The sequence below is a fragment of the Pezoporus flaviventris genome, unplaced genomic scaffold, assembly GCF_033815535.1.
Source record: "Pezoporus flaviventris isolate CSIRO_AGI_PZ_B2104156 unplaced genomic scaffold, CSIRO_AGI_Pfla_v1 ptg000002l, whole genome shotgun sequence".
NCBI lineage: Eukaryota > Metazoa > Chordata > Aves > Psittaciformes > Psittacidae > Pezoporus > Pezoporus flaviventris.
Window position 1 is genome coordinate 84,268,045 of NW_026892550.1, and position 19,175 is coordinate 84,287,219.

General features: G+C 35.5%; 1 protein-coding gene across 3 annotated transcripts in view; it reads right to left on the reverse strand.

Moving 5' to 3' along the window:
- Nucleotides 1-19,175, reverse strand: part of IPO8 (importin 8) — a 50,302-nt gene that overhangs the window by 12,280 nt on the left and 18,847 nt on the right. For 2 of the 3 annotated variants that reach the window (XM_061444823.1, XM_061444825.1), the window contains exons 9-21: nucleotides 17,043-17,177; nucleotides 15,934-16,033; nucleotides 14,245-14,321; nucleotides 12,882-12,998; nucleotides 10,544-10,633; nucleotides 9,553-9,718; nucleotides 8,836-8,996; nucleotides 8,266-8,391; nucleotides 6,468-6,534; nucleotides 5,656-5,781; nucleotides 5,069-5,166; nucleotides 3,943-4,038; nucleotides 2,110-2,330 (exon numbers count right to left, since the gene is read on the reverse strand). In XM_061444823.1, the coding sequence (XP_061300807.1) occupies nucleotides 2,110-2,330; nucleotides 3,943-4,038; nucleotides 5,069-5,166; nucleotides 5,656-5,781; nucleotides 6,468-6,534; nucleotides 8,266-8,391; nucleotides 8,836-8,996; nucleotides 9,553-9,718; nucleotides 10,544-10,633; nucleotides 12,882-12,998; nucleotides 14,245-14,321; nucleotides 15,934-16,033; nucleotides 17,043-17,177 (1,580 nt within the window). The remainder of the gene's footprint in view (nucleotides 1-2,109; nucleotides 2,331-3,942; nucleotides 4,039-5,068; nucleotides 5,167-5,655; nucleotides 5,782-6,467; nucleotides 6,535-8,265; nucleotides 8,392-8,835; nucleotides 8,997-9,552; nucleotides 9,719-10,543; nucleotides 10,634-12,881; nucleotides 12,999-14,244; nucleotides 14,322-15,933; nucleotides 16,034-17,042; nucleotides 17,178-19,175) is intronic. The other variant, XM_061444824.1, reaches the window with a different exon arrangement.

The window sequence follows — 19,175 nt, forward strand, 5'->3', positions numbered from 1 at the left end:
TACTGCCTCTGTATGAGTTCAGCATTTGATATGCAGTAGAAAAAATGACAGAACAAAGAGCTGAATCTCGACAACTGCACTTCAGCCATAAAAAACTAAACAAAATCAGTTCATGGAACTCCTTTTCTAAAGTGGGTAGATATAAAAATAATTCAGTAATTAACAATAATATTACCATGCAATGCGGGAGAAAGAGACTTAAAGGTGCTATTTTTCAGCCACTGGCACTGTAAAAAGAAATGAGTGACACTGGCTCCTTTATGCCTTCTTTGTCACCAGTTCAAGTAACCCCTCTAAGTGATAAGTTGTGTATTTATGTTAAGATACAGGATGTACTGTAGACATTTTGTACACACAGCAGGTAGAAGTCATAATGCTTGTGATAATATGAACCATCTAGTTTGTTATAGTAAGAGATTTCCCCCCCCCCCCCCCAGTTTTTATCCATTTAATACTTTTTTTTTCCCTTCAAGGAGAGACTGCTACGGTAACACCTTCAAACACAGACATGAATGGGGAAGCTGCACAAAACCTGTATATCACACATTTCTCTTGTATCTCCAAGTGGTTTTCATTCTAGTAAAAAAGAATTAACATGCAGACCTGAAATATGCTGCAATTCTACAAATTACTGAGCTTTCATCCTCATCCCAATAAATTGTACTTAGGACAGAGGAGGGACAAAAACAATTTTTCCTGTGTATGTGGTATGTGTTTCAAAAATACTGCAAAGGACATGCTGAAAGTAAGCCTGGATATACCAGTTAGTCACTGATTGATTTGGAATCACTATTTTATTACAGTTATGAAAAAGGTGATGCAGTGCCCTAATGCACCACACAGTTCTAAATTCAAGACAGACACTGAGGCAATAGCACAGCTATATCAAGATGGCATATAATTCTGTTCAGGGAATATTAACTCGCATAAGAATTGGTATGGAGAAAAGCTACTTGGATGACTGAGGAGTGGAGAAACCCCCTTATAAGAAGCTCCCTAGAGACTTGTTTAGAATTGGAAAGACAAAACTGTACCAATAAAAAATAAAAAACAGGTAGGAAAAGACTGACAATCTAAAATAAGGTATGCATCTATGGGTGAGGAGCTGCCTGTCTCAGCCCATTCTCATTTACATCATGATTGCTAACATGCTGACACTTCACTTAGTCTGCTGGCATAGACCATGAACAGAGAAGATTCATTCTAAGCCTATCTGTATACCTGCAGTCAGATGTCAGCCTCCACCTAGAAAACGTAACTCACAGCAGGAAGATGAGAGGTAGCTGTTAACTGCATCTGACTGCCTGCTTTGCCCTTAAGTGGATTTGAATCTCACAGTTCGACACCACATCTTAGCCGAGAGGCAAGCACTAACTGTCAAGCACTGGACTTCACATCCACAAAGCATCAAATGCATGCTTAGCTATGTGATGACAGGCTTTGTCCACCTTCATTTACTTGACAAATGTTCAGCTCCTGCCCAAGTGCACACTCATGCAGTGTACACAAATGTCTGAGGAAGGCTGGAATGAAGTCTAAGTTCAGGAGTAAGCTAAACAGTTAGTACATCGACAGCATAATGATAAATACGCAAGTTGATCATGAACAACTCACAGGGATTAAAATAAGGATGTGGGATTCATTGGACAGAATGATGTTTTTTAACATTAAGTGGAGCAGTTGAAAATACTTTATAAACTATAGAACAGAAAATATGTATACAGTGTTTCAGGAAAAAAAGTTAGCATCTCACTGAAATCCTGCTGGTCAGCTCTGAATACTACTCTCAATGCATGTTGGTCCATCTTTTGGAGCAGCAGATAGTTCATGACTAAGAAACTTAAAAGAATTCTGAAATAGCCTAGGTATTGTACCCTTGTATCCTCACAACACAGAAAATGCAGCATGTGGCTCAACAGACCTGGAAAAGTTACATGGACATAGGTCACCTTCACTGGCATCACAGCAGTCAGACCTCATGTGGATTACTGTTACTTAGACTAGCCATTGAATGAAAACTCTTTCATCAACACAATGAGGGACATACACAGAAGCAAACAAAAAAATTCAAACCCATGGACTTCTAAAAGAAGACAACACAGTACTTGCCCAAGAAAACAGTCTGTGTCATTCATCCACTGGTTTATGAACTGTGCAGTGATGGGCTCAGGATTGTGTGGAAATCTGATGTTCTCTAAGGTGTGCAGAAGTAGGTCAGGATTGTAGTAGAGTGCAGCTATGGCAACCTGAAGACACATGGTACGAAGCTCACTTGTTTTAACTCCTCTAGTTAATCGATCCAGAACAGCCTCCACAAAGAGTGGAATACACTGGGCATAGAAATATAAAGAAGAAAAGAAAAATAAAACAGGCATTGCACATGTTGCCAGATTATAAAAAAAAATTTAAGATACTATTATCTGAATTGATCTCCAGAGTTAGCTGAAGTGCAGGTGTAACCTAGAAACACATTCTATTCACTTCCTAGTATAAAAGCATTTTAAGCCTCTGATTACACCCTTATACATCTTCCCCAAAATAGCTATTCTCTGAGCTAAAAATTGCCAGTGTTATTCTCAGCACAGAAAATAATATTTGGGACCATTTGGTGTAATTTTTTCTAGTGTGCATAAAAGGTTTAGAGAAGAACTCAAAGATATTCTTATCTTTCAATAAAGATATCCAACAATTTCAAAACTAACAGGCATAAAAATATTACCTCAACCTGCAAGAAAAGAAATTTTTCCTAAGAAAAGTGATGTTAAATTTCTTATAAAAGTTTGAAATGAGTGAATTTATTCAGATAAAAGCAAGTACGCACAGATTTCCACACAATGAAATTAATATCTATATTTCAATGTGCAAGTTTATGCTTTATAATAACTGGGAAGCATTATGAATGTTTTAGTTTATGAGTTTCAGTTCAATGTGCAACCATTTTAATTCACAGAGTTGTGGAGCTCAATTAATCCTTCCACCACATACTTATTTCAATGCAAATGCTTACAGTTCACTTTAATCCCTTCCAGATCTCCTTTAAAAATAAAATCTTTCAGGGAACATTTTTATCTTCAGTGACTTCAGATTTACGTTAGTGAAGTTACATTGGTTTCAGTGAAATTAACTGAAAATTTATTACCAAAGTCCACGGATTCCACTGTGGCAACATCGAATATGGTATGTTAAAGAAATTGAGCCTGGAGCATTGTGTAAAACACGAGACCAGAATTTAGCCCTTAATAGGAAAGAGACTGCATACTAAAAGTGTGTTCTAAGAAACTCTGAACAACTTATTATGTGTCGTGATCATGTTTTACCCAGCAACCACAATCCAGCCACACCAAAAATTAATTTCCAAATGCACTGAGAAATTCAAAATATTAAAAGGGAACAAGTTCAAATTGCTTGGAGAAACAATTTCAGTAGTTGGATATGTATAGTTAACCTCTCAGCCACAATTATTTAACAATTTGTGTTTTGAATCAAAAAGGAAATCCTATTAGGAAAAAGCAAAAAAAGACCATCCTGCACATCATACTCTACCCTTATTATTCAGTCTGTATTCATATGCTCCACCCCTGGCAGTGTTCAAGGCCAGGATGGATGGAGTCTGGGGTGACATGGTTTAGTGCGAGGTGTCCCTGCCCATGGCAGGGTGGTTGGAACAAGATGATCTCAAAGCCCTTTCCAACCCGAACTATTCTATGATTCTATCATTTTCAGGTCATGCCCACTAATCTGTAATGCAAAAAAATTCCCAAACGAACAAATAAAACAACCAACCTTACAAACTCTCCTGAGTTCATTTACTTTTTTCTGCATTTCTCCCCATCTCTACACTTCACATTTACCTCAAATTCTCCAATTCTAACTGCTTTTTCAGGAATTATACACACATCACTGGGAACTAGTAAAAGAGAAAAACTGTTCAATATGTATCACCTGGTCAATACCCCGTCCTTTGCATTGAAGAACAATTACTTCTAGGAGTTTGGCTGCATGGCACTCTGCATCTTCTCCTGCATCTCCTGTTAATACCTACCAACCAGGACGACAATTTAGTTTATCAATATGAATCACTGATAACTTTGAAATCAAGTGTGCTCCTGTAACTGTATATACCAAAACCCCTCTACATAGCATATACATATTTATTCATGTTATATTTTGTGAAGGAATTAAGACACATAAAAAAATCATCTCTATAGGACATAAATAAGGATAAGTGGCTAAAGACGAATTTAAAAAATTCGAAGAAACTGCTATAGTTCTTTACAAATGTTAGCATTTTTTATATGTCATAGCTCTCCATTTTTTAAAGGAAATGCTACTGGTAAGAAACATTGATGTTTTCCACATTTTGCTTCCATTTTTTCAATTCAGTTCTAATAGATACTGGCAGATTAGCAGGCTGGCAAAGTGAAGCCCTATCTCTAGTCTAGTTTCTGATTAAAAAGAAGATCTACGCAATTACTGTATGTGTATGCACATACATGTGAAACTGACTGCTTCTTTTCAGCACATTTCAACCCTATGGTCAGTGTCAATCAAGCCTGACAAAGAATTCTGAAACACACTGAATTTCTGTAAGTTTCTTAAAAGTAAGATGGTAGCTAGATGCCTAACACTCTATAATGCCTAAAATCAGAGAAAGGCTGCAGTGTGATCTCATATTTTCAGATGAGAGAATCAGCATAGAAGAGAAACATAAATGTAAGAGGAACTTCAAATAAGTTCACACCTTAGCTGACAACTAGAGAAATCCAATTGCAGATACACAACCCAAGGAAATCAGGCTTCATTAATTCCTCTACTTACCAAAATAGCTGTTCATAAAAGAGAGTCAAGACGAACAGCAACTTTCTCCCACACAGATTTGTACATGTAATTTATTTAAAAGCATGTCACTTAACAAGTGTGAAAGTGCTATGTGTACTCGGAACTGAGCCGAGACCAAATTTCATTGCGTTCTGAAATGACTGCCAACCACCTGACAGTTCAGGTCACTCTGCTAATCTGATCGTTAAGCACCAATGATAAGCTCAACAGTAAGAATGAGAAGCCTTACCTTTTTACACATAGCATAAATGATTTCTAAATGCTTTGGGTTAGACAGTAAAGTATTAGTGTCAATGGTCACATAATTATGCAAGAGAGGCATCATATCTGCAAAACAGCGAGAGCAAAAGAGAAAAACATTATGAACTAACCCATCCAATTGCAAACCAGTGAGGCTGCAGTCCTGTAAGGGAATTCATTAGCTCAGATTCTTGGATATGGGTGGAAATGTGGAAATTCAAACTCTGCAAAAGTCTAATTTGAAACATTTTTTATAAAGTGCACCATGCAGGGTGCCTTGTCAGAAAAGGAAACAGAATTTTAATTAATTAATTTGTAGTTTCACATTAACTTTGTATATTTCAGCTTGCTTTGGGTTCAGGACCTCCTACAATAACTGATCACACTGACAGATTTGAACACGTTTCTCCTACTTAAATACGCTCCTGTTATACTCCCACACTAAACAGACGGTCAGGGCATGACTCAAATACACAATCATTTTAAACCAAAACACTAAATGGAAAAGACCCTTACTAAGGTGTGTTTTAGAAAGTAATTCCCAAGCAGTAGAAACATCAATAGAAGTGATCATACCTGCAAAGTACTCAAAGCAATCTTGCTGGAAAACTTCATATAGGACACCCAAAAGCTGCCACATTTGAGGTGAAATCATCTGGCATGTCAAGCTGTAGGCCAAGGAGAGAATTTCTTCATAAAACTCTGGAAAGGAGAAACAATTTGAAGTAGGGTGCTTTGCAAAAAACAAAATTAGCTTGCTAATACCTTGAAATTTGAAACCACGCCCTGAGTCATAAAACAACTAGAATTAGTAACTTTTAGCAATTAGTAACTAAATCAGTATGTAGAAAAATAATACAAACCGGAGAAGACTCTTGTAGATGAGCCTTATGTTGGCTATAGTTACAATGATATGCATAGTTTTCCATTGCAAATACACACCAGAAAAATACCAGCACAAAGACATTGCTTCTAAACAATTTACTGAAAAATATTTTTTCCCTCAACTTTTGTTTTTTCTTAAAGGCCTTATCCCCAAACTGTGTGACTCTTTAGTCAAGGCTACTGATAAAGCAGTAATTTAATTGCAGCCCATGTCCATAAAATACAAATGTAATTGCAGGTATTGTCCTTTAACACAGCTAGCCAGAACTATAATCAGAACTGCATCTTCTACTTTTGAGTCTGACTTTCAAATCACAATAACCAGCCTGACTAACGTATCAGGAGAACAAATCATAACTGAAAATTAACAACTTTTTTTCTTTAAAGAAGCACACATACAAAAAGATGGTTCAGGAAGACAGTACCGTTTGTAATAATAAATTTAAGATATTTTTAATGTAAAAATAAGTAATGTTTTCCTAAAAATTATCTCTAAAACATACCTATAACATGTTTCTGCAAAACAAGGCCAATAATCTGTAAACAAATGCTCTCAAGCTGTTGAGTTATCTGAAATAAGAACATAAAGAAGTTTATTTAAAAACTTAGAAATACAGGCGTTTAATCAATGTATTTGACTAATTCAGTTTGACAAGTCCTTCAAAGCAAAAGACTTTTATCACTTAAATGCTGTGTTAATGACTGGAATAGTATGAAATAAGGTCTCGCTGATGTAAGTATTCATTTCCAATAAACAGTATTGCTTTAAAGCTTGTCACAGTATTTTTCTTTTTACTAAAAAAAATAAAAATCTTATTTTATGGTTGCTCTACAGATCCTACCAAAAACTGTACCTGTTTTCCTTTCTGGATATGAAGTTAATACTGTACTCAAAGTATTTGAGATAAATCCTCTGTTCAAAAACTTTGAAGTAGAACAGGAAGAAAGGAAGAGATGCTTTTGCCTAATGTCTATGGAGAGCTTCCCAGAGTAGGCTCAGTACGAGGAGACACATGCAAAAATTCAGAGCATACAACTGTGTCGAAGTCAGGATTTAGCCTTGCCATGTTAGACAGAGAGACTACATTTATGAATTAAACTAAATTAGAAATATATGGCTACATTATAAATCTAATTAAAGCCATCAAATACAGACATTTCATGCTATTACCACAGGTAATTACAGACATAATGTTGCAGGGAAAAATTAAGGCATTAAGTATGTGACCACAGATTCATCCTCTTACCTTCGAGTCACCTTTGAGTGACTTGAGTTTTCATCCTCTAAACTCTCTCCATACATACAAGAGAGTTTTCAGCCTCATATGTCATTTCTATATCATCTATATCACTTTTAAAATTTTCTAAGATCCTAAGATGAAGAGCACTCTGCACAGTATTTTAGTCTGTGCTTCACACAAGAGAAATAAGCTTCTAAGTTTATACCAAAACTACCCCAACCCTAAAGCTCTTCCTAGGCAGAAGATCCACTTCAGACAGTCATTCCTAATGCTCGGCTTAGCTATCAGACTTCATTTTAACTTTAAAAAGATGCAAGAGGTTCTTGTAAAGAAATGAAAAGATATTTTGAAATCCAATGGAACATAATGGTCTTATAACCAAATAATTAGTATTTTAATGAATCTATTTTCAAAATTATAAGCTTCATAAAAAGATTTCACCCTTGCAATGAAGCATTCTCATTGTAAAACAAGGAAGCAAACAACCCGGGACAAAGCACTTTTATGCTGAGTTTAAAGTTACTCACTGACTTTGCCTCCTTGATCAGTCATTGAACTCCTCCCTATCTCAGTCAGCTCAGGTGGTATGAGCAGAAAGAATCTTTCTTCCCTGAATATGTGAAACACAGACTTACACTGCACTCAAATTAGGAGACCAATTCCTAGGAATTCTATCCAAGGAATTGCTGAGTAAACAACAAAGTATGAGTCACCATTGTAAAAAATTAGCCTTGTGCAAAATATTTCTCTCTAAAAATCTATTTCAACAGTCTGTAATATAAATATCCAATTAAGTATTATGAAAATAAGAGCTAAGGCTTTTACCCTCAGGATAAAAATTCCCATCAAAGTTGAGAGTTCAACAATTAAAAAATCATAAAAGTAAACTGGGCTTTAAATTCAAATTTGTCAGAGATCACTTGGTACTAATTCATCATGCTGCTATAAAAAATACACACTCATATCAACTCAAGAGATGCAACATACATAGAAGTGCTTCTTAAAATGAATGAAAGGTGTAAGGGAACAGCAGGAGAAAAGATGCATAAAAAAATCTCACCTCCTTGTGATCTTCCACAACTGTCAGGATTGTGTCAATTGTGTGCAAGATGCCCATGGCCATAACTGTTTTGTCCTCTACTTCTTCATATTCCTCACTTTGAAGTACTTTACCAAATATTTCAGCCTATGAAAAAAAAAAACAACAACCAACTTGACATTCAAGAGCAAGCTCACGTTTCTAATTTGTCATGCAAAACCAAGACAGCTAACGCAAGAGCAGCAATGCATTATCTGTATGAGCTGTCAGCACTGAAAAATATATTCCTTACTTCTGAAAGGAGAATACAGAAAATTAAAAATTCCTTTTTGAGAAGTCTGGCTATGATGCATCATTTGAAATATTAAATAGATAAAAGATTAGCTCATTAAAACCAGTGGCAAAATTGGTATCTCTAAAAACCTACAGGTTGTAAAGATGCTTCATACTGAAATGAATACAGTGAATACTAAAGGTGGATCTTTATAAAGATTACTTTAAACAGTGTGCAATTCATACAAAGTTCATTACATGTTTACTAAACTAGGCATGCTCTTCTGACTGTACTGTTACTTTACCCTTGCCTCTTACCAGGTGCTGAGTCATGTCAACTGCGATAGTAGCTACTTCCTGACTGTATTCACAGATCATCTTCTGGATTACATTAGTAAGATCGTCGTTTTCCGTCTCTCTAACAATGTGCAAGAGCTCTTGCATAACTGGCCTTATGTAAGGCTTCACATATTCCTTGGCTAAAAAAATAAAAAAAACCCTAGGTGAAATCAACTGTCCATAAACACAAACACCCAGTATCTCAAAACTATTATGGAACTGACTACTCTTGAACAACGTAAGTTAATTCACAAAAAAAACCCCAAAGCCAAAAAAATTATTCAGGGCACATTTGCACCCCATAAACAACAAACCAACAAAGAAAATAAACTGTACATTTACCACATTCAATACTAAAACATCACCTACAATTAAAATCCACTGTTTTGGGGAAACACATGCCACCATTCATTCTTAGAGATACAAGTTATTTCTTTTCACTAAAGAAAAACAAAGACAGGTGCTATTTACTTTATTCAAAGAAATTTTTGATTCCAACTTTTTTTGTGTAGAGACCTGCGATACAAACTTGAAGTCAGAATTCTGGGATGTATACAGTAACTAATGGGCAAGTGAAGTTGTCTAAACATGATGAAATGTTCTGAAATCTACATCTTTCAAGTGGCAGAAATGTTTAGATAAATCTACACCAACCTCCTCATCAGTGTATGCAACTAATGAATCACTGTAGCATACCTTGCTCTTGGTTGCTTATTAATGTCTGAAGAGCTATGGCTGCTTCTACTTTGACGGGCATTTCCTTATCTTCAATCAGGCTCTTCTTTGCCAACTCTACTGCATTCCTCAAGTTTAGCTCATTATGAAATTCCAAAGCACTGAATGAATGAAGTACCCAACAGGACTGCATGATGAGGAAAAAAAAAAGCAAGTTTAGGGACTACTACAATTTTGAGCATTTTTTAACTCATACAAAACCAATGCTAATTATCTCTACTTGCACATATTGCTTTTTTTCCCCCTTAATTATAGGGTATTCCTACAGTAAATATACCAGTTTTTGCACTCAAGCAGTTCAGAGAATCATGGAATGGTTTGGGTTGCAAGGGACCTTAAACTTCATCCAGTTCCAACCCCTCTGCCACGGGCAAGGACTCCTTTCACTAACCCAGGCTGCTCAAAGTCCCTGCAAGTCTGACCTGGCCTTGAACACTTCCAGTCCTTTATCTTCCTTTCTCAAATCTTATAAATACACTATGGACATAATTGTCATTCATAATTCTGGTCCTTCTGGGGAAAAAAAAACAACAAACAAAACAAAACAGAACAGTAATTAAAGAAAATTAAATGTTTGTTTATGACTGATAGGACCAACTGGGGAATTTTTTCAAGCTACACTCAAAAACTGGCATTACCTACTCTGTGGAAGTCCTACCTATTCTTCACAGTCATCCAACCACTCTAGTTTTTGAGATCTACTAAAGAAAAATAGTCACAAAAGGGCCACAATCAAAGAAGTAAACAATAATACGAGAAACTTTTCATCAATTCATTTAACTGACTAACCATTTTTAAATCAAAATGAAAAACTACTGCACAAGGCTGTTTGAAAATTGAAATTTTAGTATGTATTTGCTTTATTCCTTTCATTAACATTCAGAATGAAGTCAAACTGCAAAGGGAAGAATCATGGCAAATACTGAAATAATGATGTAACTTGTGAACTTACTCTAGCTCTGAGGTACCCCAGGTTGGACATGAACAGTGGAAATACATGATTCTGTAACATCAGCTCCATTTGATCCTTGAAGACACTCTTCTGTTGATGTAAATAAAAATTAATTTTGGAGCTTATTCATTTTACATACTTCATTCTAGACAATATTCCATTTCAACTATCAACTATGGGAAATACAATGATTTGCCTATGTAGTAAAGGTATTCTCTCACAAAAAGATTTGGAGCCTGTACCTTGAACTGAACAAACCTCATAAACATAGCAAGTTCAAAGCCAGATAACTGAACTGTACATACAATATTCAACTCTACGCAACTCATTACAATACTATAAACTGGAGTTTCCATTTTCTTTAAGGCAACCGCTTCCAGCTGATTCTTCTTAAAAACAATGAGGATCAATAACCTAGTACCTCCATTCTTTCTACAAAGGAGTACATACGTGCCTGAAGAAAAATATAAGCTTAGTATGAAAGAGATCTGTTTCAAATTACCTACTATCAGCATCAAAAGTCATTATTTTACAAACTACAACAATACATCTTTTTTTGTTTATTAATGGACTAAGATACGTCCTTTCTGATAGAAAGCTGGAGGATAATCAGTGAAAATAATCTTTTATTATTCAAACCTTGGCAAATCCCAAGATATTCACAGGAAGCCAGAAACACCAGCATGGAGACTTGGGACTTTCTTAGCACCTCTAGCCCCAGGATACTAGAAAATATGTATGCCGTGTAACCATCTAAAGGAATGATTCAGTGGCTGAGATAGGAAAAAAGGGTAAAAAGGGACATTCAACACGCAAAATATATGTTGGATGATCACACTTTTACTTCACCAATGCATAAATCATTTTTTCACACACTAGTTTCACAACTTTCAGAAGGACAGATGAAGAACTGGACAGAGAAAAAAACACAGAGAAGGGAAAAGAGATTTCCTTTGTGCACACAGGTCAGAGATTTTCACACATTAAACCGGAGCCACTACAGGGAATCAGGTGGCTAAGGTAGGGTTTTACGGAGCTCCTCACAATCTTATCTCAGTCGGCTCACCAGCCAGAAAGCACTATAAATCAAGTCTTTTATGAAGAAACAAATAATGGGATTTTTCAATCTGTCAAATCCCAAACACAAGAAATTCAGAGCTGAAAAGCGTCTGCAATGTTTGGGGGTTTTATAAAGTAGATAGAAAATATATACTCTTATAAAGTATAAATTCATGTTTCAAGACTGAAAATTTCAAATAACAGCAGTATACTGGAATAAATTCCTTTTTTTTTTTTTTTTTTTTTGCCTTTAGAACAGAGATAAATGGGTTTAGAAACCCCTAATCAATATGAAAGGCTCCTCACAACACAAACAGTGTCCTCCTATAATAATGTCCACTGTTATACTCCACCATGAGGGAGGGCTTTTAGAAACTAATGTAATCTACAAAATATCTGCAAAAGTTACTGAAGTTTCTGGATTTCAGATCAGACTGTAGATTGGTACGTTGGTATCAAATAGATGGCAAATGTTGCTTGTAACCTGAAGACACATCCTGCACAGATGGACAACTCACATAAAATACAATAAAATACTTCTAAAAGGAAGCCTCCAGCACAAGGCCGCCATTCTCATGATAAAAGTGGTAACTTTTTTAAAGTTATCATGGAGAGAGGGCATACTTTAGACTCTACCTTCTACAAAAGCATAAGGGAAACTGTAATCAATATTACATTGGAGAGTAACAGTGTAGATTAAATGTATATTCAAATACCAGACAAATACTCAAAATTCTGAAGATACTGTATAAAAATTGGAGGAAGGTTAGAACTCTGTGCTCTGTCCAGTTACTTTCAAGACTCCCAAATGGCAGACAAAATAAGAGTTAAAGCAACATACTGTAGGGTAAGAAAGCTGGCAAGCTAGACAAAACATTCCTGGAACATGTTAAGTAAACGTTTTTCTAGAACCAGAAGCCCACAATAGTGCAGGCTGTTGGGCAGTTTGCTAAAGGATCATAGAAAATGTTACTGATGGAATGCATGTTTGCATTTTTAACACCCTTTCATTTTACTTGTAAAGTAAGAGAGTAAACAAACAGTGCTTTGGAGAAACTTGAGAAGAAAAGTATGCCTATAAAATGGGAATATAAAAAACAGGAATGATAATATTTGTAAAGAAACAAACCCTCAGATTCTTACCACACAGCGCAATCTCTCTACAAACTTTATAAACATGGCTAACGGCTAGCCACACTTTACAAGCTAAGACATATTTATTGGAAAAGGCAGTTAATAATAAGAATTACAAACCTTTTTCACTTCTTTACCCACATACCTTCAGTAAAATATCTGCTAGGGATCCTATAACATGCAAAGCTCCATCTTTTTTCCTTGGATCAATGTTTGGCTCTGTCAGAATCTGGTAGCAATATGCCATCATTTTTGGTAGTACCTATGCAAGACAGAAAACATACAATCTTCTTTTGTCAATTTTAACAGTATTGTTTAAGTTAAAAAATTCAAGTAGAAATTTCACCTTGACGAAAGCAACTGTGAGGTGTTACATGTAGCATCTTTCCATAGTTAAAATTTAGCAGGTTCCTTTTTCAACTTTTCAGCCCAACTTGTCAGAATTATATTAATCTCCTTGAAATTTCACATTAGTAACAGTACATAGGTATTTTTGTTGTCTTGTGGTAAATCAAAAAAGGTGATGAAAAGGCAAGAGGCTCAAACAGTACCGCGCCTATTTTATTGTCTCACACAGATACATACATATATATATATACACACATATACATGTACATATACATGTGTGTACATATATGTATGAATATATACATATTCAAGAACAGCTTGGACTAAAACCTCATAAACTTATTTTAATCAATTGATTTTGGCAGTAATTTCTGAAGTTGACTAGACTTTGAAAGGCTTCTTGGCAAAACTAATCGTTTAACTTCATTTCCACACCCATTATGTGCCTTTCAGATACTATCACATTTTGACAGTCTCAGTGCAAATCACGAAAATGAGAAGATCAGTGGGCAAGGACTGTTTTGACGATAAAGAAGAAAGATCATAGGCTATTCCACCTGACAAAAAAACTACGCTCTTCTCTAAAAAATCCACCTGGAAAAACAGCTCCATGTTTACTGGATGTTAAAATGGTATCCAGTGAAAAGTTCACAGTTTTAGTAAACTGGCATATGCTTCCCAGGGCTTGGCAATCTTTTGCCCAGATTAATGTAAGTATAGAAAGATCTACAGGGAAGTTATATCCTCATTTAAAGAGTAACTATGAAACTGCTTTAATTCTTTATAATTTATTTCACAGTTGTCAACAGGATTTAAAATAACATCAGTGAAAACTAATAAGGATCGAGTTCACTTTCCCCCTGCTACAGTTTGGGAAGCTCAGAACATCCATGACAGAGGCTGTTTGCAAACTTGGGAAAATACTAGTACATCTATTCCAATTCAGTTTGTATCTGGCTGCAAGAGGAATCCACTTACTTATTTATAAATACACACATACTTTTATTCACTCAATATTGATAGCACTCAGCCAGGAAAACATTTGACTATGTATTAGCAAGTAGATTTTTCAAGACTAGCTTCCTGGAGCATCTTCAACTTTAAGGGAAAATTACATCATTAAGGAAACTTCAAATAATTAAAAAGCACTAGTTACATACCTCTTTTCTCTTCTTCGCAGCAGTATAAAGGAGATTCTGTGCTGCTGTTGTAGTGGATGCATAATCTTCAAATACATCTAAAAATTTAAAAAAAAAAATCTATTTTGAATGACAGAATTAAACTTTTATAAACCATCTTATCTGTGGGACATCACAAAACCAGGGTGAATATGTAACTTTAAAACTACTGACAGAGTTGTATTCACACTTAATGAGTCAGATCCAAGCTTATGTCACATAGCTTATGAAAGCATTTACTTCTTGCCTTCCTGATGCTCTGATCACTGATCATTCCCTTTATTAGGGATGTGTTATTTATTCATTAATTCTTTGAAACAATGTATTTAAGGGATGAAAAGTCCTGGGGTTTTGGGTTGTTGTTTTTTTTTTTGTGTGTATTAAAACTTCTATAGGAAAACCAACAGTACACTTCAGTACCATCTGCATAGCATACATACATGTTTTTGGTTTGATTTTATTAAAAACTCATGGGAAACTTTTTGTTTGTAAAAACTAATTGGCTATGGGGGAGTTCCAAATGTGCTGAGAGTTTAAGCTTTTTAGCTTCATTCATAACAAGTAAACCTCCTTTAACCATATTGAAAATATCACTTGTATCTTGAAAAACAAAAAAATCTGCACTGCCAAACATGTTCTAATGCAAACACCCCTACACAAATGGAATTAAAGAAAAAGATCTAAAAAACCATAATCTTAAATTGTGGTTAAAATCACACACTAACTTTTCCTGAGAGCCTGAAGATAAAACATGATTAAGAAATACGACCAAACTACTGAATTCTGTTCCAAACCCAGATGTGTATGACTATACTTCAACTCAATGTAATTTCATGCTTATTTCTTTTCTTTATCCTTCACCATATTTAACTGTCTCACTACATATAAAAATAGAATTCACTACTTATACAGCATGAACTGAATTCACATATTAAAAATGAGCAATGTATTTGTACCCCAGTGATCAACACTATATTGTAATTTTTTGCACAACAACTCTAAGGGTTTTTCTTATTATTCTATGAACATTTAAATTCTGGTTTCACATATTAATCCCAAATCAATTAATTAAAAATTCCCAAATGCTACATATCTCTGTGGTGCCTGGCTTAAGGAATTTTTCCAGCTACAGCTGCTATATTTTCAATATACCTTTCTCTTTCTCAATGACATGAGTCTTTTAATACAAGTAGTTATTCATAATATGGTCTTATGTGATATTACCATGATTTTTGCACTGAGTCTTTTGGAAGAATATGTATTTATATTCATCTTACAATTTAGCAATAATACTCAGGAAAAACTCTGAAGATATTAACAATTTTCAGTAAGGAAGAGCAAGTCGGGCCTCTTCTGGTCAAAGCAAGAGCTGCAAGAAATTCTGAAACTGGCATTAAAAAGAGAGCAAGCTAGTCTATTTGGGCTGCACTGAGCACATGTGAAGTAGGAAAAACTGTTAAAAGAATCATTTAAAGCTACCAGCCAAATGGCCAAAACTCACTTGATCTGCTGCTTTCTCTTAACTCAGATTAACTGAGATTTAAGAAACTAAATTTTCTTCCTCTAGTCCAGGACACTAGTGAAGACAGAGACATTACAGTGGCCATGCTGTTAACTGGGACTGTAGTGCACACTTACGATGAAAGCAAAAAAATAAACACAAACATGTACCGAATTTCATGCGGATATATTCATATGGATCCTCTTGCCAGAGCTCTTCGTCCTCATCTTTGTAGCACATTAGAGAGAATATCACTTCTTCTGTTATACTCTAATATTAGAGAAGTCAAATACACGTAAGTACACACAAAATCAAATTCCAGTACAGGTTCCCTCCACTAAGCACTAATTTATTAGACTTACTTTCCTGAAGAGTCAAATTCTTTTAACCAGTGTTAATTCTGGCCAACAGAAATAAGCTTACAATATACTTTTCTTTTGCAACAGTCCCAGACAGCAGTAATTATATAATCTACCTTTATAAAGTGACTCACACAAAATATACTTCAGGACACAGTCTATGAATAGCAGAACATTGCATTTGGCAGAAGGATCTCACCAATGCAACACTTAACATGAGAATGGACTTCAAAGTCCTTCTTTGTAAGAGTCATTGGCTTAACTACAACAGACGAACTTATGATTTGGAAAAAAATAAAAGCGTCACGATAACATTTCACTTGGTTTTAGTTCACGTATAAAACAAAGAGTTAGGTTTCTCACCGTGCATGTTCTCTTTGCCCACTACAATCACAGAATCACAGAACGGTTTGGGTTGGAAGGAGCATCCAGTTCCAACCCCCCTGCCGTGGGCAGAGACACCTTCCACTAGCCCTGGTTCCTCAAAGTCCCAACCAACCTGGCTTTTAACGTTTCCAGGGATGGGGCACCCACAGCTTCTCTGTGCAACCTGTTCCACTATGTCTCACCACCCTCATAGTGAAGAATTTCTCCCTATATCTAATCAATTATGACTTTCCAAATTTATAGACAATTCAAAACACCAGTAAGTAATAAAAGACAGAACATTATGATTGTCTGGAAAACTTCCAAAATAAAAACATGGAACAGAATCTTTAGCTGAGTTAACAATATCTGCAATAAAATGTAGTCATAATACCAAAAAAAAACCAACCACATTCATACAGAAATGCCATTTTTTGCTCAGATCAATCACTGCACGAAACCTTCTCTAGAACTGCGGAACTGCTGGTGGTGTTCTGTTGTTTTTATAATCTCTGGTGACATGCAGTGTTTATGACTGGGTTTTATACACTGACCTGTATGTGTGGCTTCATCTGCTTCCATGTTACAGAGTGAATAACCCCTTGGTTCAGATAATTTAACGTTTGCTGAAGAACACGTGGCGCAACATAGTCTTTTTGCCTGTACTGGTCTAAGATTCTTAAGAGAACCTAAAAAAATGACAAATTAATATTTTTAAATGGAGTTTCTTTCTCACACACAGACATGCAGTGAACCTCTTCAGTAAATGCACATGGACTGATTAATTAGTTTTACAGCAGAGGTTCTATGGTTAGTTATCAATGTAATGTCTTTGATCCAAGTATCAGAAAACATTTCAATATGTTATTTTATACATATATATAATATATATTAAATTATAAATATTATCTATATTAGATCCTGCAACATTACGAATATTGCAGTATCTAATCCTGCAAGTATGTATGTACATGTCTGCTTTTACCACTAACCCCACCATGTGATCACTTGTCATAGTGAACCAAAGATACATTTCAATATTCACAGGCTCTCAGTTTACGCAGGCCTCAGCAAAATTTGGAATACGTTAGGAAAAGGCACAGTGAGATTTTCAAACTGGTTGGCTGCTAAATCTGTTAGTAGCGTCTGTGTTCATTTTTTAAGGACAGGCCCCTAAAGAAGACAAATTACTTCGGAAGAACAGAGGTAAGAATAGAAATATTAACTAGAAAAATAGGTTAGTGCCTAAATCTGTGAATCAGAAGAGATGCAAAACCCTTCAACTCCCTTTTGTAACCATCAGCTCGTACCACCCAGCACGCTATCACAAATTCTGTCACAGAAAGCTCCCTTAGTATACAGGCTTGCTCTACTGGGAAAAACCTACAGAACAAAGCCACTAATCTGCATTAATGGCAGACGAACCATGTTAGTAAGTGTAAAGAACTGACATGTACACAAATAACAATAAAAATCAAGGGCAATGCATAACAAAATATCAAGTCGTATTTTCAGAAGGACAATTCTGCTTCATAATTCTTCACAACATTATAATATATCTTATTTTGGATATAACTCTTTCATTAGGAGTACCAAGTCTGATCTTGAGTCTTTTATACGATAAGCTCCTTGGGCAAGAATTATCTGTATCTCATATAGATTCTAGCATGATGCCAGCACTTTAAAACTGATAAATAAGTAATGAAGGCTTAGTAACGTAATATTCACAACAGAATTCTTATTAACTCTGCAAGAAAACAAGACAAATCAGTATTTAAGAGCCAGAAATAAAAGAAACATGCAGATGGTCCAGTCCATTTATCTTGAAAGCCAAACTGCTCCCTCTGCTACATAGCGTAATCTCTTAACAGACAAACCTTAAGTATTTCAAATGACAACTGCTCGTGGGATTTTATTTTTTCCACTTAGAAGTTAAACACTGGAAGGAGTTTAGAATAGATGTTAGGCTATTTAAATGTAATGCTTACAGCCTTACCACAACCATTCCTCTCCCTGGTTCTTAATATTTATATATTTACACAGAATTAATACACTGGTGGATAAACTATGCTATTGTCAAACTGGATGGAGAAAAGTATTTTTTTTTTGCAGACAATCCTGGTATTTTGAAATCTAGTTTAAATTTGACTTGAAGTTATAACAATAGTCTGGCACCCCACATCGAATTTAAATCATAAGAAGCCTAAAGAAGCCCTGTCAGGGATTTTTAATCTGACAGCATGCTAAGCAGCCACCTATTCTGGAAATACAAATTGTCCAAACACTTGTCACTTGAAAAATTCTATTCCCAGGTGTTTTTCAAGATTTACAGGTCAAAGGGAGGCAAGAGCACAGATCATGAGAAGGAGAGTGTACTGCAGTCTCCTGGCTTCTTACAAAACTGTTTGGAATATGTAATCCAAAAGCCTGAACACTCAAGAGCTTTAGCTGAAAACTATGCTTGTAGTCATATAGTATACGGTAGGCTGCATAACAAACAGGAGGAGCTGTGCCAAAAATATCCAAGCTTGGGAGCCAGAACCCAGGGCTTTCAAGCACCAAATTACTACATCCATTCCACCAAACCAGGGAGATGCTGGAAGCCCATGGTTGGAGGGGTACACAGCTGAACTGAGAGAAAACCACAGAAAATTCTGACAGGAATTGCCTCTCTTCTATGCAACTCT